At 39.5% G+C, this 14,083-nt stretch overlaps 1 protein-coding gene across 1 annotated transcript in view; it reads left to right on the top strand.

Moving 5' to 3' along the window:
• The window catches only part of kiaa1549la (KIAA1549-like a), a gene marked incomplete at its 5' end in the record, with an annotated part of 127,969 nt that overhangs the window by 95,115 nt on the left and 18,771 nt on the right, over nucleotides 1-14,083 (top strand). The window contains one exon of the mRNA XM_083916496.1: nucleotides 9,231-9,376. Coding sequence (XP_083772622.1) covers nucleotides 9,231-9,376 — 146 coding nt within the window. The remainder of the gene's footprint in view (nucleotides 1-9,230; nucleotides 9,377-14,083) is intronic.

Below are 14,083 nucleotides of genomic sequence, written 5' to 3'. Positions count from 1 at the left end.
TATGATAGGGCACCAGCTATTGAGCCTCTAAGCATTTGCAGACCAGATTTTACTGCGCATGTGTCATACCCCAAAGCTCAGATATTTTTTTTGGTGACTCAGCCTCTTTCTACTAGTCTTGGTCTCCGCTTCGCTATTATGTCTCCATACTACTGCAGAGTACTGATGGCAACAGAGTGTAAAGTGTGATTTTCTACCGCCAAAATCATACATTCTTCTTAACAACACAAGCAACCAATATTACAGCTTTGTCTGCCGTTAGCATGTAGCTACTTGTAGTAATCAGCAGCACTTCTAACAGAGCTGTGTATAGCTGTACTTTGTGGGCATGCCAGCAAGTCACAGTTGGCTATCCATCATTGTGATTGCATGATTCAGATATAATAATAAGCAAAGAAACGTTAGATTAACAGCAAATGTCTGCAATAGTATCTAAACATGCCACACAATGTTAAAATAAGTCAAACTGCTGTCAGGTAGCAAACTTTAATAACTTCATAATTCACAAACTGAAACAACAGCAATGCTTGTCTCATCTGTGTTTGTGTGTTCTTTTTTATCAGCCCCTGAAAACAGTTTCCGTTGTCTTGTAAGCTTGTTTTCATGTTTCTTCACACAATTGTGTCCAATTGTTTGTGTTTTCTTAGCCTGCGGTGCATTGAGCTCTCCCAAATATTGTTTGCAGACTCCCAACATTTTACTAAATTGCTAACCTGCTTATTTGAATCATCCATTTCGCCTTGATTCTGCACAGGAACAGAGTTGAAATAACAAGCTTTGTGGAGGGGAACCACTAAGTTCTTGAGCAGCTGTTTCAGTCAGTGAACAAGCCAGCAACACAACCCTGAGCTTTTCCACAGGACCAGACATCAGTGTTTGTTTGCAGCGCAGTGTTAAGCCAGAGAGAAGCCAACAGTAAGCAGTGTAGACTCTGACAGATTGGCATGATCTGAAGATAAGTCCAGTGCTGACAAGAAGCTGTTTGGAGACAATAAGAAAACAAAATACATGTTTGGATGCAGCAAATTAGGTTTTTGGAGCTGCTGACTTCAACAGTGCTGAGACTGATACGATATGATGTGTGCTGGTGCAAAGGCAAAGGGAAAGTAAAGGTGCCACATTTAGCATTTTAGCATAAACAGACTTGCAACAGTAATTTTGTGCAGTTAATATCCTAACGCCTATTTGAGCCATGGTCTGACACACATCCTGATGGGCTGGAAAGATTTCCCTTAGGCAAAAACAGGTTATTTTCCCTCCTTCTCTGTTAAACAGGGTGTTTTTACTGCTAGTTTTTACTGCAGGATTTAAACCAGAGATTTTAGATAAAAATAATTATCTAACAATTTTATCCGGGATGATTCACACTACCGTTGTAAATGATTCAGGCCTGATGATAGATCTGTTCCCCCCAAAGGAGTTAGCTCACATTCTCCTCATTCTTTAGCAACTGTACGTATCCATTTAACCAGTCTCAGTCAAGACTCAATTATTCAAGCCTTTTACATAGGACAGACAGGAAACGGTGAGAGATATGGAGCAAAGGGCCACAGGTCGGAGTCGAACCCGCGACCACTGCATTGAGGACCTTCAGCCTCTTTACTTGGGGTGGCTGCTCTCTGATGATTAGTTTTAGTGAGATGTCAGAAGAGACATGTAAAAGTCCGTCTCAGTCGAGGTGGAGGATGGACTATTTTTAATGTTCAACAATATCTATAAGCTCCTAGAGTTTGAAATGATATGACTACATTTTTTAGGTATTAATAGATAATCCCATACGAACATACTGTATGTAAACAGCATCAGAATTTTTGCTGTAATTATCATCACCCAGAGAAAACGTGTCACATACATCATGCCACTTCTTCTTAGAGTCATACATTAGCTACGTTATATCAAAATCATGTAGACATCATGCACAATTTGCACTAATAACTCTCTACAGTGGTGTCCATTGAGCATAAGCACCCATGAATCAGTTTTGAAATACCATAATAAAAAAGCCCCTTATAACTTCAGCTCATGCCTTGAAGTCATCAGATTCATACTTTTATTTAAGCATCAAAGTTGTAGTCTCTTTAGTGTGAACAAGAACCAGTAGTCAAAGCAGCATGACTTTCCATGATCTAGATTTGCCAAAATGTTGTCCACTGACTGCAGGGTCAGCGGATTGTTCCCCGGCTCTTCCTGTCCACATGTCGAAGTGTCCTTGGGAAAGATATTGAACCCCAAATTGCTCCTGATAGTTGGCCAGCACCTTGCATGGTAGCGTGCCATCGGTGTGTGAGTGTCTTTGAGATAATGGTTAAATGAGAGGCTAATATTGTGAAGCATTATATAAATGCAGTCCATTTACCCTGTCAAGCTAAAGTTTAGCAAGATTCATCACCAGTAACGCTTTCCCCTGGTGTTGCACGGGTGTTACTTCTCTACGTGTTCTCATGAGCACATTAGCACTGAGATCAGGAAATTACTGTTTAGTTTTGCTCCTCCCACCGCGCCTCTCTCTCTTGAAAATGGGGAATCTCATTTCGCTTGAAGCCTTTGGCTCGATGCTAAAAGACAAAAGACACAAGGCAATTGGACAGTGCCTGGTCAAGATTCTGTACTTTATCTGTAAATCATTTTGCACATTGTAAATCTTTCTTCTTTAACTTATTGTTTGTAACCTGTCACTTTATCATGTAATGCTGCAATGACGTGTGGTGCTGCCTTCTTAGCCAGGTCGCCCTTGTTAAAGAGATCCTGATCCCAGTTAGTTTTTATCTGGTTAAATAATGGTTAAATAAAAAATAAAAAAATCATAGCAAATCATATGTAAAGTCACAGAAATTTATACGAAAAAACATGCTGACGGTCAGTTTTGCAGGAAGTCAAAGACGCCAGACGGCACAACAACGCACATAACAACGCACATAACAATGTTATGTAACTGATTTTTGCCAAAAACGGTGACGGTTTGGGTTAGACATGAAAAACACTTGGTTAGGATTAGATAAAAAGCCGTTACGAATCAAAAGTTGGCCGTGACCCGTTCCAATGATTTCCTATAGCATCCTCACCCACTTTCCTAGTAAATCTGAATACAGATACACCTGCACCCATTTTGCATAGCTATCAAGATTGTTTTAACAAAAAAATGCAAACCCAGATTCACATTCAGATTCACAAGTCCAGGTCATTCTATGTTTCAGTATTCAGTAAAAAAAAGAAAAAAAGAAGCTGTCCTCTCATGAGCATGAATAACCAGCATTGGATTTTATTCTCCCTGCAATAATAAACGTCAAGCTTCTGCTCTCGCCCACACATTTCAAATAAGTGCATTTCATGGAATAAGATATTTTGCTTCCACTTTCTGCACCCCTGACTGACTTTCAGGAAAAAAATCCATTAGGTAGTTTGCAGACAATTATCATCAAGAAAACGTGTGCAAAATAATTTGTCTTGAGTTAAAGCAGGTCTGTTGCTCTGACCTGGAACAGTAATAAATATATTTGAAATTCAAGTGTTGGTACCTTACTTTTACTGTAAGAAAATGTCAAAAAGTAAGAACACAGAATACTTTTGCAGCTTAATTTCAAAGATGAGTCAAGGATCTTGGAGTTGTTTTAGAGCTGTGTTTTTGGCAGAGGAGCCATTTTCCAGCAGGCAAGACAGGCAACCGCTCGGGGCCCCAGGCCAGTAGGGGCCCCAGGCCAGTAGGGGCCCCAGAGGGCTGACAAACTTTAAACTACAGCAGTGACAATGCATAATTTGCAATGACAGTAGGAGACCTGACCTCTCTAAGAGGCCTCCACCTGACTCCACCCACTGCCATTTTTTTTTACTCACATTGCAAGTGACGTGCATGATTCAGTTTAAACAAACCTATAATGGGGATGAACGCTGGTTGGAGGGGCCCCCTTCTACTTTTCTGCCGAGGGCCCCAACAGACTCTAGAATCGCCTCTGGTTTTTGAAATGAAATGAAAATTTCAAGTTTAAACCTCTTTGATTTTAGAGAAAAGATAATCAAATCATTGTAATGGCCTTATCTGTCAGCTAAACAGATGGTCATTTGTCCTCCTATGCACTGAGAGCCAAAAAGAAATTAGACTGATTTACTGGATACTTTACAGTATGTCTGGGACAACCTAAAAATCAAAACTGCATGATGGATATTGTTTAATTGAGGGTGTATTTGCCTGCTGCTAATCTTCATTTAAGAGTCTTTTTCCGTATATTTTATTTGTGTTTTTTCGTACCATTCAATGTTTCTGCACTAATCTCCTTTGTTACTGAGCGATGCATATGATGTGTGAACATCTGCCATAATGACCCAGTTTTAAATATATTTTCCAAAATGTGTAAAACAGACTTATTCCCAACAGACTTCGCTAGGATTATGAGTTTAAATCTGTTCTATGCATGAAATAGAAAACATCTGGTTTTTTTTTAACTTCCATTCCAAGACATTTCTCTACTAGAAGCTACACCCACATTCAGTGGTGACATCTTTCCTCCGGGAAGTTTGGAGTCATAAATGAAATGCACCATGCCTAGTACTCTCACAGAAATGCAAATTCAGAAGCCCACCCACAAGACAGTGCCTCATATTTACACACCACTAAACGAAAATGAATAGAGGTGGGATTAGTTGTGCTTTGCTTCCCGAGGATGATAAATACATGTATATTTATAACCCAGGCTATAGCCATTCTAGAGGGAACCATTCAGTATAACTATGATGACAATGTAAAATGCCAGAAGAGCTGGGACAGTTTGATAATCAGCTCTACCAACCTGTACACATGCACCCATCTTATGGGGGCACATTTTTCAAAGAAGGTATTGCAGGTCATTTTACCAACCACCACAATGGTGTACACTAATTAGGAACTGAGCTAGTATCTCATCCTCAAATTTCACACCAAAATAACAAAAAAGGATGCAATTATTCTTGAACTTTATAGAGAACTGACTCTCTTCATATGCCAGGCATAAACAGGCCTGGTGTGCTTAATCAGAAGAAAAGAAGATAGATTAGAAAAGTGCCCATGGCAGGAAAGATATGAGTTGGACAAAAACATAAAACTATAGCCGGGGGAGATGATGACACAAGAGGCGACCGCTCGTTCAAAACAACAATGGTGGCTCCTAAAGAGGTTAGCTTACAGTAGATGCTACAATAGCATCAGTTTTTTCACAGCTGGAGAGTTCTTCTTTCTTCATTGAAAGAAGAGAACAGCACTGAAGGATTTTCTTGATGGAAAAGATGTTTTCTCTCTTCTCCCGATTGACTTTGGTGAGAGTTTGATCGAGAGATGGTTCATCCAACATAAATGTCTGTACCGTGTTTGGTTTGTTCTTGAGACATTGCTCTCATCTAGCCACATTGCAACATACCATACTAAAGAAAATAAATGCTGCAATTTAATATATACACTAGAACACACAAAATTAGAGAAACATTTCTGAAATGTTGTCATTGTACAGAATTTGATAGAATATCCACTGGGGCTATACCACTGCTGTACTAGCATGTTTTTTAAAAAAAATAACCAAAGCACTGCAACAAAAACCTTTATTTCGTAAAAAAGCCCTCCTGGTTACTTTGTAAGATGGAAGCTGCTCTAAGGAGACTGAAACCCTGAGAGAGCAGGTTGTCCAGATGAAGGCCAAAGGGATGACCCTCTCAGCCATCAGAGAGAGGTTGGGTGTTCACATTCTGTGATTTTAAGAGGTCACAGATTCATTTAAGTCCCTCAAAAAGGCTCGTCCACTTATAAACAAGTGCACGAGAGGACAGGATGATGAGAAGACTCTCAATGGGAATTCGGTTCAACACTGCAGCTGGAGTTGGTCTCCAGTTCAGTGCTGAACAGGACAAGGATCTGTCTCTGCACACAGTGTCTCACTGTTTAAGACTTTCTGGACTGAAAGCCCACTCTGCAGTGACCAAACCTCTCATCAGCAGAAAGAATAAAAAGGCTAGACTTGCCTTTGCTGAGACGCATGCTGTGTGGACAGAGGAGAACTGGTCCAGAGTTCACTTGTGATGAGAGGACATTCAATGTATAAAAAGGTTATAAAGGTAATAAAGTTTTTTGTTGAAGTACCATGATTATTTAAAAAAAACTAAAAAACATGCTAGTACATCAGCGGTATATTCTATTCAAATTCTGAACAATAAAAAATAAAAGTATTTCAGAATAAATCAAGTATTAATACTTTTATCTCTATTCATTACAAAAATGATGCTACTTGACATTAATTTAATATAATAGTAATAATAATAATAATAATAATAATAACAATAATAGGATTTCCAAAGAAGTATATGGTCCATGACTCTGTTACACCCTTTAAATATTCTGACTCCGTCTGTGCACATCGTGATTACAAAAAATACTTACTTTTGATGTTAATTTGCCTGCACACATTATTTACTTATCTCTTATTATCTTAAAACAAGTTCAATTTTCTCTCAAACAGTGAGATAATTGATGCAGATCAACAGTGCTGTTGAGATGAGATCTGCACACTCCAAGATGCCTGTTGAAGACCTAAAACCAGTTAAACTGTGTTAGAAACAACAGCTATTATTCCAGCTGCAGACCGTTCACTTGTGTGAGGAAAGAGAAAGGTGCCGACTGAATCCTAACAACAGGGGAAAGTGGAAGGATGGGAGCATTTATTCTGCTCACTGCATCCTCCAGAGAGCTACAGTGTGTGAGGCAAAAAACGGAAAGAGAGACAGGAAGATGAACAGTACTTTCCAGTGGTGTGATTATTGATTCTGTTGCTCCTCTCTCTGGCCTTCCCATACAGATTAACGTGGAACACACACTATATTTCTCCCCCTGTCCCTCCGGCTATTTGTAACACCACAAAACTTATAATGTGACTTGGCTAGCCACTGACTGCTGCTCAGCCTGCTCGCAGTGCAGCCTGTTCTCATTCACATAATGTACTGTAATTTGTATATAATCCATGTATTTATTACAGTAGAAATCATGTCCAGAGAAAAGAAGATGACGAAGAAAAGACGAAAGATGTCTAGGACTGGTGTTTATGTCCATGCGGTGTTCGTTTCTCAGAAGTACTAAGTCAAACCTTTTCTTCAATCTTAACCAAGTCTTTTTGGTGCCTAAACTTAACTCATGGTCACATACTGGTCACCATTTCACAGCGTTAAATAGAAAGTCATATTATGTAAGATGTCATACAAACAGGGCACAAAATAACACCATTTAATAGCCAAATGCTAGTAAAGTATGCAAGTGGCTTGTAAATTTGCTTCCCTCATCAGCCAAAATGGCAATCTATGCTGAGTGGTTGGTGAAATTTGAACATTCACTTGCCATTTGGCCAGTTGATGTTAAGTTAACCCTGCGTACAAACCTATTGTGTTTTCAAACATTTTTCTAAATGTATGAGTGTATGGACCCTTCTAGAGTCGTCTTGTGTGTGTGTGTGTGTGTGTGTGTGTGTGTGTGTGTGTGTGTGTGTGTGTGTGTGTGTGTGTGTGTGTGTGTGTGTGTGTGTGTGTGTGTGTGTGTGTGTGTGTGTGTGTGTGTGTGTGTGTGTGTGTGTGTGTGTGTGTGTGTTTTCAAAGACAGGGTGTTGGCCTCGCCTGTGGCTCTAATGTTCGCTCTCGCTGATTTGTGCATCTCAGGCCACCTGTAGACCGACCTGTCACGTTGTGTAGCTGCTGCAGCTTACATGCCTCAAGGCTGTGTGTGTCTCCCTGTGTGTGTGTGTGTGTGTGTGTGTGTGTGTGTGTGTGTGTGTGTGTGTGTGTGTGTGTGTGTGTGTGTGTGTGTGTGTGTGTGTGTGTGTGTGTGAAACACCAGTTTATGTGAGACCAAACTATATATGTCTTCATACATGAGTGTATTGACTCTTCTAAGGTGTGTGTGTGTGTGTGTGTGTGTGTGTGTGTGTGTGTGTGTGTGTGTGTGTGTGTGTGTGTGTGTGTGTGTGTGTGTGTGTGTGTGTGTGTGTGTGTGCGTGTGCGTGTGCTCGTGCGTGTGTGTGTGTGACATACATGCACACTGAGCATTTCACGGCCCTCGGCTGCTGAACAAACTGCCCAATAAAATCAGGATTGTTGTTGCTCCTCTACTTGTCATTACATTTGTCCTGTATGTCCCTACTCTTCCTTTGCTTTCATATGTTTTTTATGGAATTAATTTTGTTAATAAGAACAGAAATAAATGTGGGATCTCAAAACAGGGGCGACCCCAAATTACTGTAATTTCAAAAATATGACAAAGAGCTACAAAGTACAGCACAGAGTTACATGGCTTGACTTTTTAGCAGGTTAGCATTTCTGAGTCACAACCATCACTATCAGTTCTCGTTCAGTTGTCTGACAGCGAGAGGCGGAAATAAATGCTCCCATCCTTCATTCAGTCGGCACCTTTCTCTTTCCTCAGACAACTGAACAGTCTGCAGCTTAAATAATTGCTGTTGTTTCTAACAGTTTCACTGGTTTTAGGTCTTCAACAGGCATCTTGGAGCAGAGAGTTCAGATCTCATCAGAAGGCGATAGGGGCCTTATTAGTTTAGTTTGTTTTTTTCCCCCTAATGAGACGTTTCCGTGTGATCAAAGATATTTACGGCATATCTAGCTGGTGCTGCGTAGATGTAGCTATCTATCAAATGCGCTCGGGTTGCTTGAAAGCATCAGAGTTTTCTGGTCACTTCCCAGAGTTCCTGGTAGGATGTGACTGACTGAGTATTTGACCAATAGAAGTGCAGTGAGCCACAAAACCCAGCCTCTACAACATTTGTCCAGTTATCATAAAGACCAAGCACAAAAGCACAAAGCAATCTGAGAAACGTAAAAAAAAAAAAGATAATCATAAAGAAAATATGACTACTGCACTACAGTCGTACTGAAGCTGTGACTGTGGCCACAAAGAACATTATTTGAGTTTCACATTCTAGCTGGTTTTCATATTTTGGAATGATAGTAGTTTTGGGTTACAGTTTCTATTATTTGTGTTTTTTGTCGATAACATGTATGCCCACTCATACAAACCAATACACAACATGGCTTTGGCACCTCTGAATCTTTTTTAAAGCTCCATTAATGTTGTTTTTTTTTTAACTCACATTCGAAGTTGATGTGTGTATTGCCAATATTAACTGTGAGATGATGCACTGCTTGTGTTCCTGCTGAGACTCACAAGCCCTCCCCTCACCTTCCTCCCTTGCCTCTCTCTGTTGCCATGGATACTACAGGCGGTTGCCAAGCGAGGAGGACGGCTCGGTGTCAAGTAAAGGCTCCGGGAAGCTGAACACCAGCAAGAGCTCCTCAGCCCGAAGGACAACGACCAGCAGCAGCAGCAAGAACGGCAAGGAAGAGCTTCACAGGAGGAGCCCCAACGGTGAGGAGGAAGAGGGGGTCAGAGGGGAAATATGGAGGGGGGGGGGGACGATGAATACTGAGATGGATTGACAGAGATACTGATGGATGGATAAAAAGACATCAAGACATTATGTTTGCACCCACCACAAAGTCTGGTATTAAACAAGTATTTATTACCAATGCCACACCACACACACACACACACACACACACACACACACACACACACACACGCACACACACACTCTCTCTCACTCTCTCTCTCTCTTTCTCTCTCTCTCTCTCTCCCTCACATTCTCATACTGTTATATTTCCCCCAAAGGATAATTATATGAGCTAACGAAGTGCACGTGAGCACAAAGTGAACACACTCATACATGCAGTGACTCAGCCTGCAGTGACAGCACATATACTCATCATGTCTTCATACAAACAAACCAACTGAATCAGAAGAGACATCTCAGGTGTATTTAAGTATTTTAGTAGATAAAAGCCAGTGTTCGGGAAGGACATGTGCCATACGCGCTGCATTAAGTTATTTTTTAGTAAAAATCACAACGAAAGACAGGAATGTAGGTGAGTTGTCAGAGTTGTGACAGCATATCAGATTTGTTTTGCAAATCCATACAACCCACAGCATATGGTTTGTGCATTCTAAAAATGACTCATCGTTAAACTTGTGACCTGTGATCATCATCCTGGCAAATTACATTTATACACCGTAAAGCTAGTGAAACAAAAAGTCATTCAACCAAGCTGGAAGGTAAATTGGCAGTTCTCTCCATCTAGTGAGAGATAAACACAGAAACACGTTTTCCATCACAACAAACTGATGCAAAACAGACAAACAGAGCAGACATCACTGACACTACGACTTAATTACACCGTGGGGTGAGATAACAGGAGCAGCAGAGCACTCCTGAATATAGAGCGAGCTCTGACCACACACAGCCACAGCCATCAGTGATGCTCAGTGCAGTCAGATATGCAACACACTTGAAACCTTCAACCAAGGAGACTGTTTATTTAGAAGTCAATGAAAAAAATTACTTTACACTGAAAAAACTGACATTTTGGTATAGTAAAATGTATTAAATTAATAAGGAAGTCATACATAAATTAAAATTCAGTGGGAACTAGAATATTTTAAGGAAACATTTGAATATTTACACATTTTATTCATGTAATAAATTCACTGAGTAGGAAGAGTGCATTTTATTATATATTTACAAATAAAATCTACATGATTTATAGTCACTGCACATTAACTTCAAAATACTAATTCAATTTTACTCTGCAAATCTTTTTTTACCACAGAGGAGTGATTTCTAGTAAATGTAATCTTTCTTGAGGGTTGGCACCACTGGAAAGCCCGCACATGAAAACAAATTCAAGGGATCAACCTTCATCCCTCTGCGACCTTCTGTTACCGATATACGGCAGAAAAAGCCCAACCGGAAACTCCCATGATGCACTGCGGGATTTATTTGATCAATAATACTGCATTTTTCTCACCAATAAAGCATCATGAACACAAAGTTGAATATATCACTGTGTTGGTCTTGATATCAGCTATCAGAATCATATATATAATTATTTAAAAATTCTCAACGCGATAGATAAGTCTCGTTGACGAGACTATATGTAATATTAAGGACATACAGCAAATGATACTTTGAAGCACTAAAAAACACGTCCTTACACAGCGATGCGCTGGCTGTGATGAAAAAACTCATCTTAAGCATCATTGCAGTGCAAATAAACAAGAGTGTGTTATGTAAGGGTAATAAAACTAATTAACTGAACATGTAAAAACTAAAATAAACACTAAAATCTAGCTTCTGACAGCAATTTTCTTTCTATGAAAAATGTTTTATACTTACCTGTGAATGTTCTCATTTGTCCAGGTCATCATTATCCCCAAATTTCAGTTAAAAGCAACTGGACTTGGTTATTTGTGTACGAAGACGTTTTAGACTTAATAATTTTCGATAAATTAACTTATAAGTTGAACAGAGTTAAGTAACATTTACTCAATTTCTTTAGAAATGTTACACTTAAAGGCAAGTACATTACACTTGATAATGTTGAGTGACTAGTACTTGATATTCAGCAGTAAAATTTACTTGAAATTTTTTTTTTTTCAGTGTACTTCTAACTTGAATTTTTACCTCCTTAAACAATTTCCTAATAAGTTTATTGTCTCAATCACTAGTTTCAAGCCTTCTTCTATACAGCATGAAAGTTAATTGTAACATTTTGGTCACCTACAAATTTGTGCTACTGGTTGCACCTTGATAACAAAGCTAATGTTAGCTAGTTTCTTTGTATGATCTCAGTACTTCACTTAGCAAACTTTTATAGGAGCCATACTGGGAACACTTAAATGCATTGCTCAGTTGCATTTTCTTCCGCTGTAGTTGCACCTGTTTACAGACTACACTTATATCTGCACAGCGTTAGCTAGTCCCTATTAGTTACTAGACTCACTATATTACAACATTCTAAACGGGAGAGGGACAGACATATCTGCAGATCATATCTGCTTTCAGCCTGGTGTTAAAGTGTCTAAAAAAGTCTTCATGCCGAAAAAGTCTAAAGTCTTTTTCGGCATGAAAACACATCAAATAAGCCATCAAGATAGTTTTTTTCGTTGATCAACCATGTATAGAGAATGCCCAGAGTGAAGCTAACAGCCACAAAGGGCTAACACTGATTAGCCCGGGGCGGTGATTTATATGTCTGCACAATGCATTGCTGCAAATATATAAATCACAGTAATAATGGTCTTCTTGAAAAGGTCAGAGATATCAAATAAGTAATTAAAATAATTATTATTGCTATGAGTATTATCCATCTACACAGCTCCGTCTCCAGTGTCTAGTAAATATACTTTATAATCCTATTCATACTTTGATAAAGACTCCTATTCAGACATGATTATGACATACACATGCTTTTAATGACTGTACCTGTTCATCAGTGGTGGTGCTGCATCTTCGACACTACATATTCAACAGATTACCAAGCGGATCTTTTTTTCAGCTTTGCAGAGACATAAGCATTGCTCTGGTAAGATAAGATAATGCTGCGACATCGCTTCTGTTCAGTGACATTCTAGGACACTGTGATCTCTTTTGCATCAGCAAACTAATGTTTGACGTCATTTGTGTGAATTATATGCAAGCAAACGAATGATTAGCCGCAGAAGAGGAGGATAGGTTAAATAATTGTTATCACTACTTTTCACAGAGAACAGGAGATGGACAGAACTGTATTTAGAAGAAAAAGAGACAGAAGAAAAGCAGACTGGAGCATGCTGGAGCTCTGCTGAAGAAAATGACAGATTAATAAAAGAGAGGAACCAAAAGCACTAAACAAGAAGCATTACATTTAAAAGTAATACAATATTAAAGTCTTGTCTGACATTTTCAGCATATCTGACAGCAGATGTGATTTGAAGGTAAGACTGATGTGATGTGGTCACATTGATAATTGCCTGGTCGAAGAAATAGTTTGACATTTTGGGAAATAAGCTTATTCACTTTCCTGCAGAAAGGTAGATGAGAAGAAGCCACTGATGTACACTAATTACGGTGGCAAAGCCAGGAGCCAGGAGCGGGTTTCATTAGCTTAGCAATCAGACTGGAAGCAGGGGGAACAGCTAACCTGGCTCTCTCTGAAGTTCAAAAATACCAGCACGTCTAGCACTCGGGCCAGACAGTCCACGTGAACCCCATGTGTACGTCACTAAAAATACTGCTATTTTGTCAGGACCCTTTGGCCTCACTTATCAACCCTAGGAAACCCTGAAAGAAAATAGCTTCATGAAGCTTTCATTTTGACATCACTACTTTTTCCCCATCCACATTCATTCAAGCCCTTCCTAATGTGCCTCTGATTGGCTGATACTTGTTGCCTTCTTCACAGAATGTTGAGGTGGTGGTGGGGGATAACGCTGCAGGAGCGGGCTCAGTAGAAATTGATATGGCACACTGATTAATGAGAAAATGTAAAAATAACACTTCATATCAAAAAGGTTGCTGGCTCTTGGTATAAAGAAATGGTAAAGGTGAGCTCCTGGTATCAGCACATTTTCTTCATCATCAGGTCAGACCTGGGCCTTTTCTCTATACAGCTAAATGTTAATGACACTGGTCTTTTTGTAATCTGCAAGGTGTAAATTCAAACTATAATTTTGTATCCCATAAATAGTTACATAACAAACCACTTTAAAAAATAAATAAATAGTGTTCTAGTGTGGAAATAAGTAGATCACTGCAGACTGAAAGCAAAGTCAACAAGGCAACTGTCAATGGAGTCACAATATCGTATACAGAAGACACTCATTCAATTGTCCTTAGTAGCACACTAAGCTATGTGAAGAAACAACTCCTCTTTTTCAACACCATCTAATGAAAACATTTTACACGTTTGAGTAAAACAACAGGTAAATGCTTGGCATCTGTTGTGACCAAGGTAGAAATGGTCTTATTGTAGCCGGCAGTGCTCAGAGTACAAGTTATTTACATGTAGTGTCATAGTTTCCAATCTGGTTCACAGCTTCTGCGGCTCATGACGCCACCTATCCTGACCTTCACTGTCTCACTCTAATAGGCGTTGCAGGAACAGCAGCAAATAAAGCAGGCTGAGCTGCAGTAGGGTGAATGGTGTGTGTGTGGGGGTTTGGAGCTGATTTAATAGCAGACTGTTGTAGCCCTGCAAC

The sequence above is a fragment of the Echiichthys vipera genome (genome assembly GCF_963691815.1).
Source record: "Echiichthys vipera genome assembly, chromosome: 7".
NCBI lineage: Eukaryota > Metazoa > Chordata > Actinopteri > Perciformes > Trachinidae > Echiichthys > Echiichthys vipera.
The sequence above is the reverse complement of the archived record's forward strand: the minus strand, read 5'-3'. Positions and strand labels throughout refer to the sequence as shown.